The sequence below is a fragment of the Camarhynchus parvulus genome, chromosome 21, assembly GCF_901933205.1.
Source record: "Camarhynchus parvulus chromosome 21, STF_HiC, whole genome shotgun sequence".
In the NCBI taxonomy this organism is placed as follows: domain Eukaryota; kingdom Metazoa; phylum Chordata; class Aves; order Passeriformes; family Thraupidae; genus Camarhynchus; species Camarhynchus parvulus.
Window position 1 is genome coordinate 399,672 of NC_044591.1, and position 16,014 is coordinate 415,685.

A 16,014-nucleotide genomic window follows, 5' to 3' on the forward strand; every position below is an offset into this window, starting at 1 on the left:
CCTTAATTAGGTTTTGGCAGTGGTGAAAAGGGAGGGAAGGGCTGGCTGGAGTGGATTGGATCAGGGAGCTCCTGGAGAGGAGAGACAGGACAAAGCATTTGAGAGGAGGGAGCTGAACAAAGCATTTCATTGCTCTTGAACCAGAGGCTGTGCTGCTGCTTTGGTATAAACTCCTCCAGAACAGCATTGTCCAGCTAAACACCCTGCCCAGTGAGTTTGGTGTCCTGGATCACAGTAAAGGCCTGGTGATGTACTTGGAGACACACATTTTATCATCATTTTGACCCAAAAAGCTGTGAAAGTGAGGCAGAAGCTAACAGGAGGTCCTGCCTAGTTAAGTTGTGTGGTAGGAGCAGTGTCCTCACGTGTCTGTGGAATTGTGTCTAAGTTTTGCTTTTTAAACAGCAGTTCCACTGTGGTCCCAGAGTAGGAATAGAAGGTGTTGCAGCAGTTGGGTTTTGGGATAGGGCCATTTTTGGGCTGTGCTTGTTCCCCTCATCCCCTCTACCATGTTTTTGGAAGGGTGTTTATTGTATTTGTTGTATTTTTACTTTTTTTTTTCTCCTTGAGACCAGGGAATCCCTGGTTGGATTGTTTCTGAACTATATTTTCATTTACCTTGTGTTGTACTTTAATCAGCAGGTGATTAATCCAGGGATGGAAAAGCAAAAAAAAAGAGACAATGCAAACTGTGCCCCTGTGCTGGCACTTCTGGGGCATCTCCAGTCCTGGGGCAGCTCTGGGAAGCCTCAGGACAGGAAGGACCTGGAGGGGCTGGAGCGTGTCCAGGGATTGGAATGGAGCTGGGAAGGGGCTGGAGCCCCAGGAGAGGCTGAGGGAGCTGGGAAGGGGCTCAGCCTGGAGAAAAGGAGGCTCAGGGGGCCCTTGTGGCTCTGCACAACTCCTGAGAGGAGGGGACAGCCCAGGGGTCAGGCTGTGCTCCCAGGGAACAGGGACAGGAGGAGAGGGAACGGCCTCAAAGTTACAATATTGGGATATTGGGGAAATTCCTGCATGGAAAGGGTTGTGCAGCCCTGGCACAGACTGCCCAGGCCAGTGTTGGAGTCCCCATCCCTGGGGGGATTTAAAAGATGTGTAGCTGTGGCCCTTGGGGACATGGTTTAGTGGTGGCCTTGCCAGTGCTGGGGAACAGTTGGACTTGAAGATCTCAGAGAGCTTTTCCAACATTACCAATTTCACCATCCTATGGTTCTTGAGAGCAAAGGCTGTTGCAGGCTGGTGTCTGGTTTTTGTGCCATTACAATAATAAACGATTTTTAAAAATGATAATGTAAATTATAACGGTTTTGTTCCAAAAGAATAAGGAAAAAGGCGCCCTGAAAAGTTATTTCTAAATGTCTCATTAAAATGCGTCATCAGCAGAGCTCCAGAGCTCCAGTTTATTGTTACTTTGGGCAAATAACACTTGGGGAGAGCATCTGGTGGGATAAATTGTTACAGCCCATGGAAATGGGTGGAAGTAGGAAAAATGTGCAGAGCCTGTAGCCATGGCCTGCCTTCCATCTGGGATGATTTGGGGCTGTTCCATTGCACTGGAAATGCTTTAATGCAGCAGCAGCTTCTGTTAAACACACTCAAGGTTGTTTCTTGCTGTTTGCCTGATTTTGGAGGATTTATTGGCATCATCTACAGGTCTGCCTGTCCTTGCAAGCTGGTTCAGGGGAGGCTTTTGGAAACAGGTGGCCAGGCCTTTGGACACACAGGGTCATGTGTCTCCTGGGTTGTTTCCCACTGCAGCACTTGGGGAGCTCAGGTGATAAATAGTAGCAAACTCTGACTTATAAAATAGTAGTAAACTCTGACTTATAATTACTAGTGGAGCTGTTACTTACTATTGGAGCTACTAGTGGATGTACAAGCTGCTCCCATGAGAGGCTGTGTTGATGAATTGGTCCTTGACAGAGATGGTTTCTCTCTTGCAATCTTTTCATCTTTATCTTAGTGCCAGTCCCTCCAGTTCTGTTCCTGGTTTTTGGGATGAATCATTGGATCAACTCACTTGGCTTTTCTTGTTCCCTGGCAGGCTCCTTATCCCTCAGGACAGAATGCAGCTCCCACCACGCTGGTGTACCCTCAAGCCCCTCAAACAATGAACACTCAGCCTCAGACCCGCTCGCCGGTAAGGAGCCCACGCTGCCCCATCCTGCTCTCTCCTCCTTGCTCGTGTGTTTCTCTGTCTGTGTGTGTCTGTAGCACGGGGCTGGTTCTCTGCAAAGCCCATTTTACTGACCTGGAAGCACATCCTGAATGGCAAACCTTGATTGAGTTTTTTCAGACACTATCCTGGTAGGATAATTTTCCTTCTGAAGTTCCTAAAGAAGTGATGGAGGGATTCTCATCTACCTTCAAATAATACCATTTATTTTTAGCCTAGTTGCTTTCAGGTTCACTTCATTATAGAGTTCAGGTTCATTGCCAGAATCTTTCTCTTTTCTTCTTTTTTTTTCTTTTTATTTTTTCTTTAAGGATGTGTTTTGTGCAGGGATAGACCAAAGATCAAACACAAGCAGTTCTCTGCAGCAGCACTCGCTCTCCAGTGGCCTCTGGGCTTTGCTCCCAAATCAGTGCCACCGATCAGTTCTAACCCTGGAGGTGCTCACATGTAACCTAGAGCTTCTGTGTACTCAGATCTTTTTGTGCTGAGCCCCTTTTTCATCCAGCTTTAGGTTTGCTCATCCTTCACAGTCTGTTTTTTGGAGGTGGGTGTTTATTGTGATACTGCTCTGCTGTTGTAGGACTTCAGTTCCCCACACCAGGCACTTTCTGGGGATTCTCTGCTTGTAGCACAGCTCCACATGATGTTAGAAGACCCTCCTAGGGCATCAGAGGCTTTGCCCAGCTTCTGGAGGCATGGTGGCTTCCCATCATCACATCTCAGGGCTCTGTCAGCTGAGGAGCAGCAATCCTGCAGCTCCTGCCCCTCTGTGTCAGGACACCTTCAGGATGCCCATAACCCCCTGGTGCCTTCCCAGCACTCTTCTCTCTTTAGAGTAAGGCAAACACTCCTGGAGCATACTGAAGCCTCTGAGACAGAGGAGTTTGTCCACAAAAGAGGTATAAATACAGATAAACCCAGGGCAGGGATCCCCAAACCTGCAACATCACTGGGCACTTGCCCAGCTCTGGAGGTTTCCCCTCCAGGACATGCCAGGGTTTGTTCTGAGGCCCCTCAACCTCTGCTGATGAAGGAGCCAGGTAATGCTGACTTTGAAGTTCTTTGATGTGCACAGCTGGGAATTTGTCCTCAGTGCCCCATTCTGATCAGTAATGCAGGACACTGCTGCTAAAGCTCTTTCCTCAGTAAGTATAATCATCTTTCTCTTTAATTGTTGCAAAGCACAACTAAGCTGGTATGGTTAGAACTGGAGCAAAAACTTGACTGAAGAGCTGCATCTCTAAACCAGTTTTTTTGACAGCCCAGCAGAACAGTGCCAATACATTGCACAGAAAACTGGAAGAGGAGGAAGGTTTTGGAACAGAGTCCGGTTTACAGGTCCCTGGCTGGAAGAGGCTGGATAAAATACTGCATTGTAAGCAATATAACAAACTGTACTCCTTCTTGCAGGCAATTGTGCCCATGGCACTGTTTTTATTTCTTCTTCCTTTCTTTATTATATATATTTTTTTTACCACATCCTTTTTTTTGTTGGCTACAGAAATGCACTGGTTTTGCTTCTTTGCTGAAAGCACGAGCTGCCGTGGCAGCCTCTGCCAGGTGAGGTGATGCCACAAGGGCCCAAAGCTGAATTACAGCTGGGGGGTCTGACCTGGGGTAGCACAGAGACCAGGGCCCCCTGGTCACTCAGCAGAGAGAGAATCTGCAGGAAATTTGGCCAGTAAATGTCAAATTTTTAGTGTTTTGGTCCCATAACTGAGGAGGTCCTGAGGAAGAATTTATCTGCACCTTGTTTGTATTGTTCTGAGCTCTCCTGTGTGCAGGTTTTGCCATGTGCTCTGCTAGTGCCCATCTCACCCCATGACTAAAAGCTGCTCCCACCCATCACATCTCATTCCACCTCCCACCCCAAAGCAAATGCAAGACTAGCCCAAGCCTGTGCTGCTCCTGCATTTGGTTCTTCGCCTGATTTATTTCTTTGTAATTTAATTATTATTTTTTTCACTTTCTTTTTTAACCCATTTGGTGGTGAGGGGAGGGTGAGGAGGGGACGAGGAGGGTGGCAGGGTGGCTGTGCCATCCCTGGGTTTCTGTTGTGTTCTGGCACAGCTGAGTGGGCAGGCAGGGCTGATCCAGCCCCTCCCTCAAGCCAGAGCTTCCTCCATCCTGCTCTGCATCCAGGGCCCTTTGGTGGTGCAGAGCTCAGGACTTTTGGGGTGCAGAGCTCAGGATTTTGGGGGTGCAGAGCTCAAGTCTTTGGAGTGCAGAGCTCAGGCCTTTTGGGGTGCAGAGCTCAGGATTTTGGGGGTGCAGAGTTCAGGTTTTTCTGCTCCCCCAGCACAGCTGCCTTTGCAATCCGTGTTTGCTCCCCGTTAGCATCACTCCCACAGCTGGAATTGCAAAGCTCCAGCTGGGCAAGGAAAACAAAATCCGGGTCCTTCAGCACTGCTGAAAATTCCCCAGTAGCTCTTGGCCATGCCAGCCCCCATCTTAACACAAACTGTCCAATTTTAAGACTTCTACCAAAAAAAGAGGATGCTGGAGCACTCCAGGAGGAGTGAGGTGTGCCAGCCCAACATCTGCAGGGAGAGAACATTCCTGTGTCCATGGAGCAGTGGGCAGGACTGTAGGGAGGGGGCCATGGGGCAGGGAAGTTGGACCCAGGATTTGTAAGGTTTTCCTACCTACTGTCTTCATCAAACAGAGAAAAAACAACCCAAAGTGTCTCTTTTAAGCCAGCAGTGACTACTACAGTTTGTTCTGTTGCTTACAGCTATTAACAGGAATAATTCCTATCAAACAGAATTATTTTTAAAAAAAATTAAAATCAAGAGCCAGTGGTGACCAGTGCAAAATAGATGAGGGCATTTTTCACTAACTTGGAGTTTTTATTTTATTTCTTGTAACACACATTACTTTCCACCATGGAATAAACTTTGGCCTCTTCAGATATAAACTTCCAGCTCTTGTTTTAGGTGCAGTGAGAACAAATCTTTTCTGTGCAACAGGGATCAGAGAGGTGCCTTGGCCCTGAAGTGAAGCAGTTCAAGGTTTCTGCATCCCAGCATTCTCTTTTTGGCTGTTTTCTTTCATTGGTGTCTAACACAGAACGTGCAGCCCTATGGAAAGGCTCAGCCCTTCCCAGGGTACCTTTAGTCCCTTTTCCCAAACACAAGATATTTGAGCTGGTTTAGGGGAACTTCTTTGGGAAAATAAGGACTTGAAGTGCTTTTCTCTCTGGAGACTCATCCAGGTACCTGTTTCTCCTCATCCACAGAGCCACTGCGAGAATGCCAAGAGGCTCTGAGTTCTTCTGTTTCATTAAAATAGAAATTAAAACTTTTTAGTTCCACAAGATGACCATGCTTTGCTTTTTTTACTCTTCATTGTAAGGCTTAGGGAAGATTTTCCAAGGTGAGCAAACTATTTGGTGAACCAGTGCAGGTCATTCTTAATAAACTCTTGTCCCAGGATCAGTCTGTGTGTCCATGTTTACTCATTTCTGAAGGTTTTAATGACTTTCATCCAAGTGTCACCAAATGCCACCATGAGGTGAAGGTAGAAGGAATATATAAACACCAGGATTAGCAGAGTAGTTCTTGGAAATCTTTAAATCTTGGCAATTTAAGTGTTTATGAAGGAAAAGATCACATGGACCAGTCAATATTTATGCTTTGCTTCATGTTTGATGGCATTAGAGGAGCTGTAAGGGCTGCAAGTGAATCCGGTCTCACTTTTCCATATAGAAAATAAACTTATTAAGAAAGTCACTAATTACCCAGTTTTGATCACTGCTGTGAGGCAGAAAGTAAACCACAATGAGCCCCTGAGTGAGCAGAGGTGGCTGTGCTGAGCCATCACAGCAGAGGCACGTGGTAGCTAAAATCCACTGTGGATGTAGCTGTGGTCACTGCAGTTAATTATTGGAGCTCTTTTCAGTAGAATTCTCTGCTCTCGTTGTGGAGCTCTGCTCTAACACTGAGAATTATGGGTTTCAACACCTAACTCAGCTCTGGAAGCGGGTACCTTGTCATCTTTATTTATATTTTCCATTTCTTGCATTCATTTTTATTTCTATTTTAACAATCAGTTCCTTCTTGGGAAATGCTTTTAATATCAGCCGAACATGTTAAATCTGGCTTATTTTCCTCTGCGTGTGGCCCAAGTGCGTGGGAGATGATTCAGTGGCCTGAGCTCAGGGCTGGGACCCAGAACCTCCTGTTCTCCAGCCAGGCTGCACTGCCTGGGATGGGCTGGGCCTTGGCTTTCAGAGAGGTGACACATGCCACTCCTTACAGGGGCTTTGCTGTGACCCCAGGGGAGGAGTTCAGCTGGAAAGGCAGTGGCAGGGGTGGCCGTGCCAGGAGTGGCTGCTCTTTGCCTCTCAGGGATGTCCCTGTGCAGAGATGTCCCTGTGTAGGGGGTGTCCCTGTGCAGGATGTCCCCGTGCAGAGATATCCCTGTGCAGGGGTGTCCCCGTGCAGAGATGTCCCTGTGCAGGATGTCCCCATGCAGGATGTCCCTGTGCAGAGATGTCCCTGTGCAGGGAGGTCCCTGTGCAGAGATGTCCCTGTGCAGAGATGTCCCTGTGCAGGATGTCCCTGTGCAGAGATGTCCCTATGCAGAGATGTCCCTGTGCAGGGATGTCCCTGTGCAGGATGTCCCTGTGCAGGATGTCCCTGTGCAGAGATGTCCCTGTGCAGGGGTGTCCCTGTGCAGGATGTCCCCATGCAGGGATGTCCCTGTGCAGGGTGTCCCCATGCAGGATGTCCCTGTGCAGGATGTCCCTGTGCAGGGGTGTCCCTGTGCAGAGATGTTCCCATGCAGGGATGTCCCTGTGCAGGGGTGTCCCTGTGCAGGATGTCCCTGTGCTGGAATGTCCCTGTGCAGGGGTGTCCCTGTGCAGGGGTGTCCCTGTGCAGAGATATCCCTGTGCAGGATGTCCCTGTGCAGGATGTCCCTGTGCAGGGATGTTCCTGTGCAGGATGTCCCTGTGCTGGAATGTCCCTGTGCAGGGATGTCCCTGTGCAGGGGTGTCCCTGTGCAGAGATGTCCCTGTGCAGAGATATCCCTGTGCAGGATGTCCCTGTGCAGGGATGTTCCTGTGCAGGATGTCCCTGTGCTGGGGTGTCCCCATGCAGAGATGTTCCTATGCAGGATGTCCCCATGCAGAGATGTCCCCATGCAGAGATGTCCCTGTGCAGAGATGTTCCTGTGCAGGATGTCCCTGTGCTGGGGTGTCCTTATGCAGAGATGTCCCTGTGCAGGATGTCCCCATGCAGAGATGTCCCTGTGCCTCCCTGGCTCTTCCCAGCCGTGGGGCTCCATCCTCTGCTCCCCCTCAAGCCCCAGAGCAGCTACAGCCCAGCTGCTCTGACCATTGCCCTCCACCTCAAACAGTTCAGAATCTCCACTGCTGCTCGTTTTCAGTTGGTTTTTGGTTTTGTGTGTTCCTCCCAGGCAGGATAAGGAATGCCTGCATCCCTGAGTGCCTTTAGGATCCGGGGCAGCTTTGGCTGTTTGTCCAGCTCCCAGCACAGTGCCCGTAGCAATGTCCATCGTGACACCTCAGCCCCTGTGTGTCGCTGTCCTGCAGCAAAGCTTCTGACTGTGTCGTTGTTATTTTATTTTCTGTGGGTTTATTTTTGCATAGAGTGTGACATTTTGGTTCGTTGTGGTGTTTCTGACTCTTTGTGCCTTTCCTTTTGTGTTTGTTTCTCCCGCCTTTCCTCAGTTTGCAGCGGGGCCTCGACCTGCCCATCACCAGGTACAGTACCTGCCCCTTCGTTATCACCCTGCACTAATTGCCTGGGGGGTGGGGGTGGAGGTGACTCACTCACTAACTCAGTGGAGGAAGCAGCCCTGCAGTAGCTCCTGGCACGTGCATAACCCTGCTAACAGCCACCTGCACCCTGAGTGACACTGACCTCCCCCGGGGTCACCGCTGCCATTAACCACCCACACCCCAGGGCAGGAGAACCTCTGGGAGGCATTGCCAGGGATGCGTGGGCTTCCCTTGCCTTCTCACATCACTAAAAACCTGTTCTGAGTATTCCCCAAACGAGTCAGTGGTTTCAGTTTCCTGAAGATGTCACCTTGGAGCAAAGCAAGCAACTTCCCAGGTCCTGCCTTTGTTGTGTGATACACCTGGTTATCTGTCACCATTGCATTGCTTAGTGTCCTTTTCACTTAGCCCACAAAAGCCAGACCTCTAGGAAACTTCTGGTGTTCCCATTGCACCACTTGGACTTTGTGAGGAACCACCTCATTATTAAGAAGGAGATCTAGGAATAGCTGTGGCTCATGGAACTCAGGGGTGGCAGAGCTGGGACTTCTCCAGTGTCAGGACAGATGCACAGGCCTGTCTGTCCTTGTCAGGGTGTCTGGAATTGTCTTTTCTTCAGCTCCTACATTCCTCTTTGCCAAAACACTTATCCTTGGGAACTGATTTTGATGCTTCTTGTAGGTTTTGAGGGAGCAGAGGTGGCATTGCTGGTGGGAAAGAGGAGGAGAGGCAGGACAAGGCAGGGAAGCTCTCCCAGAGCTCTTTTGGCTTGGAAGAGGCAGGTTGTTTCCACAAGTTAATAGGAAAAAAAAAATCTCATTAATCCTGTGGTGTCAGGACAGGGGCTTGGGGCATGGAAGGTTTGTTCAGGGAATTATTTTGTTCTCACTTCAGTCATGTTCCTGAGCAGTTGAACACTGGGATGAGCAGTGTGGGGAGAGCAGGTAAGTGTTAGGTGGGCACAGCCCCCAAATCCCCATGATCCTTGTTCCTTCCAGCTCAGGGAGCAGCAGGGGAGCTGGAGCCTTCCAGAGCAGGGCAGAAAAAGGAGTGTAAGGAGTAGAATGGGCATTGCAGCTGTTGGCTCATAGACAAAGGTGGCATGGGACCTTTGGGACAGTGATTTCTGTGTGTGGCTGGACATGCAGGGGCAGAGGAATGTTTGCAGGGCAGCCTGGGCAGCGATGGGGACATCAGGATCTTGTTTAGATGCTTTTGTTGTTGACCTTAACTTCAGGTCAGTGTTTGTACTGCAGAATACAGGGAGTGCATTCCTGCTCTGCAGCTCCTCAGTTCCTTCATGGGTCATTCCTAAGGGATGTATTCACTGGGAACCATTTCATGTTCTCCTAAAATTTACTGAGCTTTCTTTAAGCAGGTTTTGGCTCATGAGTCTTGAGGCAGCACAGCCTTGGAGGAAATATTCCCGTGAATTCCCATGACTGGGGCTTTACTGGTGGGACTTGGCCACCAGTCTGTCAGAATGGGATCCAAAACTTTCCTTTGGACCCAGTTATGGCCCTGCCCTTACTGTGCTTGTAAATTCCAAGTGTTTTCCTGATTTTATCACAGTTAGATTTTTGTCTCTGTTACATTTGAATCTGCTTATAATGATCTGTGAGAAGCTGTCACCATTAGGAAAATATTCCAGGCTTTATTCCCAGTTACATCTGTCATGTGCTGCACCAGGACAGGCACAGAGACACCTGGGCTGTGGATGAGCTGTTTGTTTTCTTCAACCCAAAACACCCATGGTGTGGACTGGGGGTGCAGACAGGGATTTTGGCCCCTGCCATGTGCAGGAGAGTCACAGCTGTGGGAGCAATTTCATCCTGAACCCAGCGCTCACAGGGTGCTCGAGACCAACAGAAACAATTCTCCTCACAGGAGAGTTTTTAAACTTGGTTAAACTGTGTAACACAAGCTGAGAGCTTTGAGACTGAGATTCATAAGCTAGAAAATGCTAAATAAGTAAATTGGCCTCAGCAGGGCTAATATTTATTGCAGCAACTCCACCTTCCCTTTGAAGGCAGCAGCAGCGCCGTGGGGTTTGCAATTCCCTGTGTCCATCCCAGCTTTTATTAACATGTGCCTTGTATTGATTCTGGGTCTCCTTCAGGCAAATAATGGATTGTTCTTCAGTGTTACTGCCTGTAATTATTAGATCTTTAAGGTCCTCAAATGAGCATGATTTAAGCACCTGAAGTTGAGTGACAGCTTTATGAGCAGGGCTTTTTCCTGGCTGGAAATGCCTGCCCTGGAGTTGGACAGTTACAGTGGGAGTTGGTGGAGCCAGTTAATGCTGAGGGAAATGTGACCCCACTGTGAGAGAGAGAATAGCAGAGATTTGGGGTGTTACCAATAGTGGCTGAAGGGAAATGGAATAATTGCAGCAGTTCTGACTGGAAGTTAAGTGTGCATCAGTAATCCCTGATTCTGAGATCACACGAGAAAAAACCTCACTTCATAGGGGACAGAAAACAGCCCCTGCAAACTGTTTTGGGCAGTATTTTTGAATACACTGTCAGCTTGTGTTTTTTCCCCAAATGCTGTGGCACATGTAGCTATTCCCTGCTGGAATTGCTGCTCCATTTCCCACTTCCTGCACAGACTTTCTCTGTTTTTTCTTTCTGAGTGAGGCTGTGGAGTCACTTTGTTGCTTTTGATCCTCACAAAGCACACTTGAGAACAGCAGTTTTCTTCTAACCTGAGCTCCAAAATGCAAATTTTTGTTACATTTTGAACCTGCCTAAAACCCCTTCACTTATGAAGTGACTTGGGGAGTGTGGGGTTTATTTTAGAAATGGGTGCTCAGAAGAGGCTGCTGTGATTAGAAACAGAAATCAGAAATACAAGTTGAAATGTGGTTGTTTCCTTTCAACTTGAACTGTGTTTGAGATGGGTTTGCTGCTCATGGCTCAGCCTCTCACTTGAGGTTGCTGGTGGAGTTTATTCCAGTTTTAACTTGGGGTTGCTTGAGTTCCTCTGGGTGTAACTGGTACAAGAGAATGGGCTTGGCTGGATGCTGCTGTGGAAAAGCTTTGAGACTTAGAGAGGTTGGGAGTTCACTCCCTGAACTGACCCAGCTGACCATTCTGTAGCTTTTTTGGGGTATTTCAAGTCAGAAAGTGATGGGAAACTGCTGCAGTCACTTCCCTGTCTGCATCCATGAGTGTGTGAAGGAGCTGCCACATGTAAATACCAAAAGAGCTTTTCCCCTTCATTTTATGATTTAGTAAATAATGAATAAAACAGAGGGAGTCAGAGGGGAAGGAAACAAGCTTTGCCTTGAGCCAGCCAAAAGAGCTGGGGAAGCAGGACCTGGGGGTTTGTGCTGCAGCTCCTGCTCCTGAAGGAGGGACAGCACAAGAGGAAATGGCCTCAAGCTGCACCAAGGGAGGTTTTGGGATATTGGGAAAATTTCTTCATGAGGAGGGTGCTCAGGCACTGGAAGAGGTGGAGTCAGCATCACTGGAAGTGTTCAAACAATGTGTGCATGTGGCACCTGGGGACATGGGTTAGGGATGGACTCGATGATCTTAGAGGGTTTTTCCAACCTAAACAATTCCACAATTCTCTGATCTTCACATCTCAGGGCTGCAGCTCCTCAGTTCCTGCTGCATTGCCCATGCAGGCACCTCCTCCTCCCCGCCCCAGGCCAGGCTCAGGTTATCCCACCAAAGGCTGGGGCCTGGTGGCACCAGAAAACTAAAAATTGATAACAGGGGCATGAGAAGCTTGAGTGGAGTGCAGAGCTTGGGTGACAACTTGAACTTTCCTCTTGCTTCCATTCTCCAAACCTTCCCCCCGGGCTCCATGGACCCATCACAACATCCAGCCATGAGCCTAGGAGAAAAATAGAGGAATGCCCATGTTTGCCAGACTGAGCTTAGCATAGGTTGGTTTTCAGGCTCTTACCCCAAATTTCTATTTTGGTGCAGCTTTGGGGTGCAAGGGAGCACTCCTGGCACTGGGAGCCATGGCCTGGACATACAGAGCTCGTGGTGAACCCATGAAAAGCAGGGAGATCACAGGGGGCTGGGGCTCTCCTGGATTGTGACGGTGCTCACAGGGGTCCGAGGATGAGGGAAGAGACGAGGATCTGACTCCATGTTTCAGAAGGATTGATTTATTATTTTATGATATATATTACATTAAAACTATACTAAAAGAATAGAAGAAAGGATTTCATCAGAAGGCTAGCTAAGAATAGAAAAGGAAAGAAAGAATGAGAACAAAAGCTTGTGTCTCGGACAGAGAGTCCAAGCCAGCTGGGCTGTGATTGGCCATTAATTACAAACATCCACATGAGACCAATCACAGATGCACCTGTTGCATTCCACAGCAGCAGATAAGCAATGTTTACATTTTGTTCCTGAGGCCTCTCAGCTTCTCAGGAGAAAAAATCCTAAGGAAAGGATTTTTCATAAAAGATGTCTGTGACACTGGATCTCTGCTTTTCCTTGGTGGCACATTGATCGTTGATTTTATTACTCTGGGCAGGGAGTGATTGGGGAAGAAAATGAAGAAAATGATGGTAAATAAAAGGATTTGGCAGGGTTGGGGTGTGTGAGCAGTGACTAAAGGGAAAATGGCAAGGAAGGGCAGAGGGGTAGGCAGGAGGTTTGCAGTGGAGGAGCCCCAGGCTGTGTCCCAGCATGGGAGCCTCCAGGAGCCTTGGGAGCCTCCAGGGACCAGCTGGAGGCTCTGGAAGGAGCAGCTGGCCTTGCCCAAGGAGCTCCCAGTGCTGGGAGTGTTCCCTGGGTGCTCCCAGCAGATTCTGTGGGTGCAGCAGGAGCCTGAGGAGCAGATTCCATGGGTGAAGTCTCCCCATCTTTAGCAGAGGGGTTTTCCTGCACTGCCCTGTGGATGGAGGTGCTGTTGATAGAGAGAGGTCTCACTTCTGCCTCCAGCCCTTTTCACTCTGCATAAACACACACCTGTGTGGGGCTTATTAAATTTTTCCAACCCTCCCTCAGTGAGACGTGCTGCAACATGCTTGCAGCTTAAAAATGACCATTACTCAGTGAATTACAGTGAAAAAAGAAAGACTTTTACGCTTTCTGGTGTCTTTGGATATCGAAAAATCACAAACTGGTGATTCTCACCATAAATTCAGCACCTGACTTGGTTCATGCCACACTCCTGCATCTCCCCATCTCCCAGCCACACACAGGTTTTATCAGAGCAGGACCGTGGTGGGCTCTTGTTCTTCTCATTTGCTTTCTCCACCCTCACTTCCAAACTTTTCTCCCCAAACAGTTCTCTTCTCCTGGTTCAGGTCACACTTCCAGCGTGCTGGGGACAGCTCTTCATCCAGGTTGACAGGGCTGGACATAAATCATTGTGCTCACCTTAACAATGTCTGTTTATCTGAAAGAGTCATCCAGGGCTTCCCTGGAGAGACTGTTTGCTGTGGGGAACAGCTCAGGTGTCATGAAGTCTTCAGCAGCACCAGAATGGCCATTTTAAGCTCATTGCCATGTTGAGGACAGAGACATCACAACTTCCTTCTGTCCTCCCCACCCTCCCCAGACCTGGGGTGGGTAATCCCAGCTCATCCCTTCATTCCCCTCTCTTCTTTTCTCACTCCTCCTGGCACAGTTACTCCCTGCAGCACATCACTGCACAGCAGCCAGCAGGATTCAGTGTGATGTGTGGTGGCCTAATTATTATAATTACTTTTTACTGAACAGTTAAATATGTGGAATTTCTTCCCCTCCCAGTCTTGGTGCAGAAAAGGAGAGAAATCCATGATTGGAGCCAGGGTTTCTGCTTTATCTGCTCTCTCTGTACCACTGAAAGAGACCAGAAGGAGAAATATTTGATGTTTTAGGAACAGAGCAAACACAAAGTCTTTCTGTAGTGTCGCATTTCATGCAGTAAATCATGGTTTGATTGGTTTTTTTGTTTGTTTGTTTTTTAAACTTTTATACTTGGATGTGAAACTTTCCTAGGAGAGTTCTGACCCTGTGGGACTCTGGCAGCAGAGTCCATGGTGCCACTCAGGGTCTTTCCCTGGCTGTTTCTGGAAGGGATGAGTCAGGGCAGGGCAGAAGCTGACTGCAGCTGTGTGCATTTAGGGTGCATGTTGTATCCTACTCCTTCCTGTTGATCTGTAAGCTGTTCCATTGGCTTTCTTTCTGTTTCCTGCTGCTTTCTTGCTTCGTTATTGAAGGGAGGATTCAGACCTATACAGGTAACTCCAACTCCTGGTTCTGCATGGCATCAATGTCTCTCACCTGGTCACTCCTCTGTCAGTGAATGCCTCAGTGTGCAGTGCATCCCTCCCCTCCTGAGCTCTGAGCTCAGAGCCAGGGCCTGCAGCCCCGTGCCCATCCCAGGGGCAGAGCCAGCCCAGTGCCCATCCCAGGGGGCAGAGCCAGCCCAGTGCCCATCCCAGGGCCTGCAGCCCCGTGCCCATCCCAGGGGCAGAGCCAGCCCAGTGCCCATCCCAGGGGGCAGAGCCAGCCCAGTGCCCATCCAGGGTGCAGAGCCAGCCCTGTGCCCATCCCAGGGGCAGAGCCAGCCCAGTGCCCATCCCGGGGGCAGAACCAAGGCCTGCAGCCCAGTGCCCATCCCAGGGGCAGAGCCAGAGCCAGCCCAGTGCCCATCCCAGGGGCAGAGCCAGCCCAGTGCCCATCCCACTGTGCAGATTCAGAGCCAGCCCCATGCCCATCCCAGGGGCGGATCCAACCCTGTGCCCATCCCAGGGCTGCTCCCAGCACAGGAGGGTGGGCATGGGTCTCTGCCAGGGCTTGCTTGGCTGCCTGGGCCTGGCCCATCTGCCAGGGCAGCACCTTATGCCAGCGTGCAAGGCTTTGGGACCACCCTGGTTGCCACCCTTTGGAAAACAGGGCAGGACAGGTGACCTGGATGTGAAGGAGAGGCACGAGGTGCCTCTGACCTCTGTGAAATTCTGCATTTTTAGCTCTTCTGGAGATAAATTGGAACAGTTGCCTTGATGTTTTATTTCCCTGGGGTATTTATAAAGGTGGGGTTTTTTAGCAGCCAGCCCACCTTATAAAAAGAGAATTAGACAATCTCATTTTTCTAAAGTTGACTCTGAAGGTTCAGCTGTAAAATTCAGGGGATACAAACTAATAATTCTTAGTTTGTAAAGTTTCTTGTCTGTTTCTACCTTGTAAAATAGAAAGCCATAGATGGCCCTGCTGTTCACAGAGAAACAAGGACTGTCCTGCAGTTTTCTGCAAGTGTGGCAACCCCTGGAAACTAACACCATAACTATAATATTGTAAGGATATTTCCAGTTATTTCCCAGGAAGTCTGACCAGTTCTTTGTTTTCTCTCCTCTCTCCCTTCCCTCTCCTAGTTTTTTCAGAGGCCTCAGATCCAGCCTCCAAGAGCCACCATCCAGAACAGCAGCCCCTCCATCCGTCCCGGAGCGCAGACCCCGACTGCCGTGTACCAAACCAACCAGCACATCATGATGGTGAACCACCTGCCAATGCCCTACCCGATGCCTCAGGGCCCCCAGTACTGTATCCCACAGGTAACTCCAGCATCCAGGCACCTGAGGAGCTGCAGAGCAGTGTTTGATCCATGGGGGCTGTCTCAGGAGCTGCCAGGAGGGTGTGGGGATGTGTCTGTGAAATCAGGCTGGTAGTTATATGTCATGTGCCAGGGCAGGTCTAGATGAGGTATTGGGAAAAGCTCCTTCGTGGAGAGGATGATGGGGCATTGGCAGAGGCTGCCCAGGGCAGTGGTGGAGCCAGCATCCCTGGAAGGGTTGAAGAAATGTGTGGATGTGGCATCTGGGGACAAGGTTTAGGAGTGAGCTTGGCAATGCTGGGGGAACAGTTGGACTTGGTGGTTGTAGGGGGCTTTTCCAGCCTAAATGATTCCAGGGTTCTGTGGTTCAGCCTCTGTCCTTTCTCTGTATGAAGTGTTTGTTTTTCTGTGCATGGAGGCAGTAGGAACCAATCACCTCTTTTGGGCCTCCCTCAAACACAGGAGGAAACCAATGTCTTGGACATTTAAATATTGGACTAAATATTTAGTGCTCTAAAAATACCTAATTTGACTGGATGGATCCACAGGCACTCCAGAAAACTTTGGGCCTCATAACACA

At 49.2% G+C, this 16,014-nt stretch overlaps 1 protein-coding gene across 1 annotated transcript in view; it reads left to right on the forward strand.

Moving 5' to 3' along the window:
- Positions 1-16,014, forward strand: part of EIF4G3 (eukaryotic translation initiation factor 4 gamma 3) — a 146,586-nt gene that overhangs the window by 66,415 nt on the left and 64,157 nt on the right. Inside the window, 4 exon segments of the mRNA XM_030963703.1 lie at positions 2,045-2,140; positions 7,872-7,904; positions 14,101-14,121; positions 15,256-15,435. Coding sequence (XP_030819563.1) covers positions 2,045-2,140; positions 7,872-7,904; positions 14,101-14,121; positions 15,256-15,435 — 330 coding nt within the window.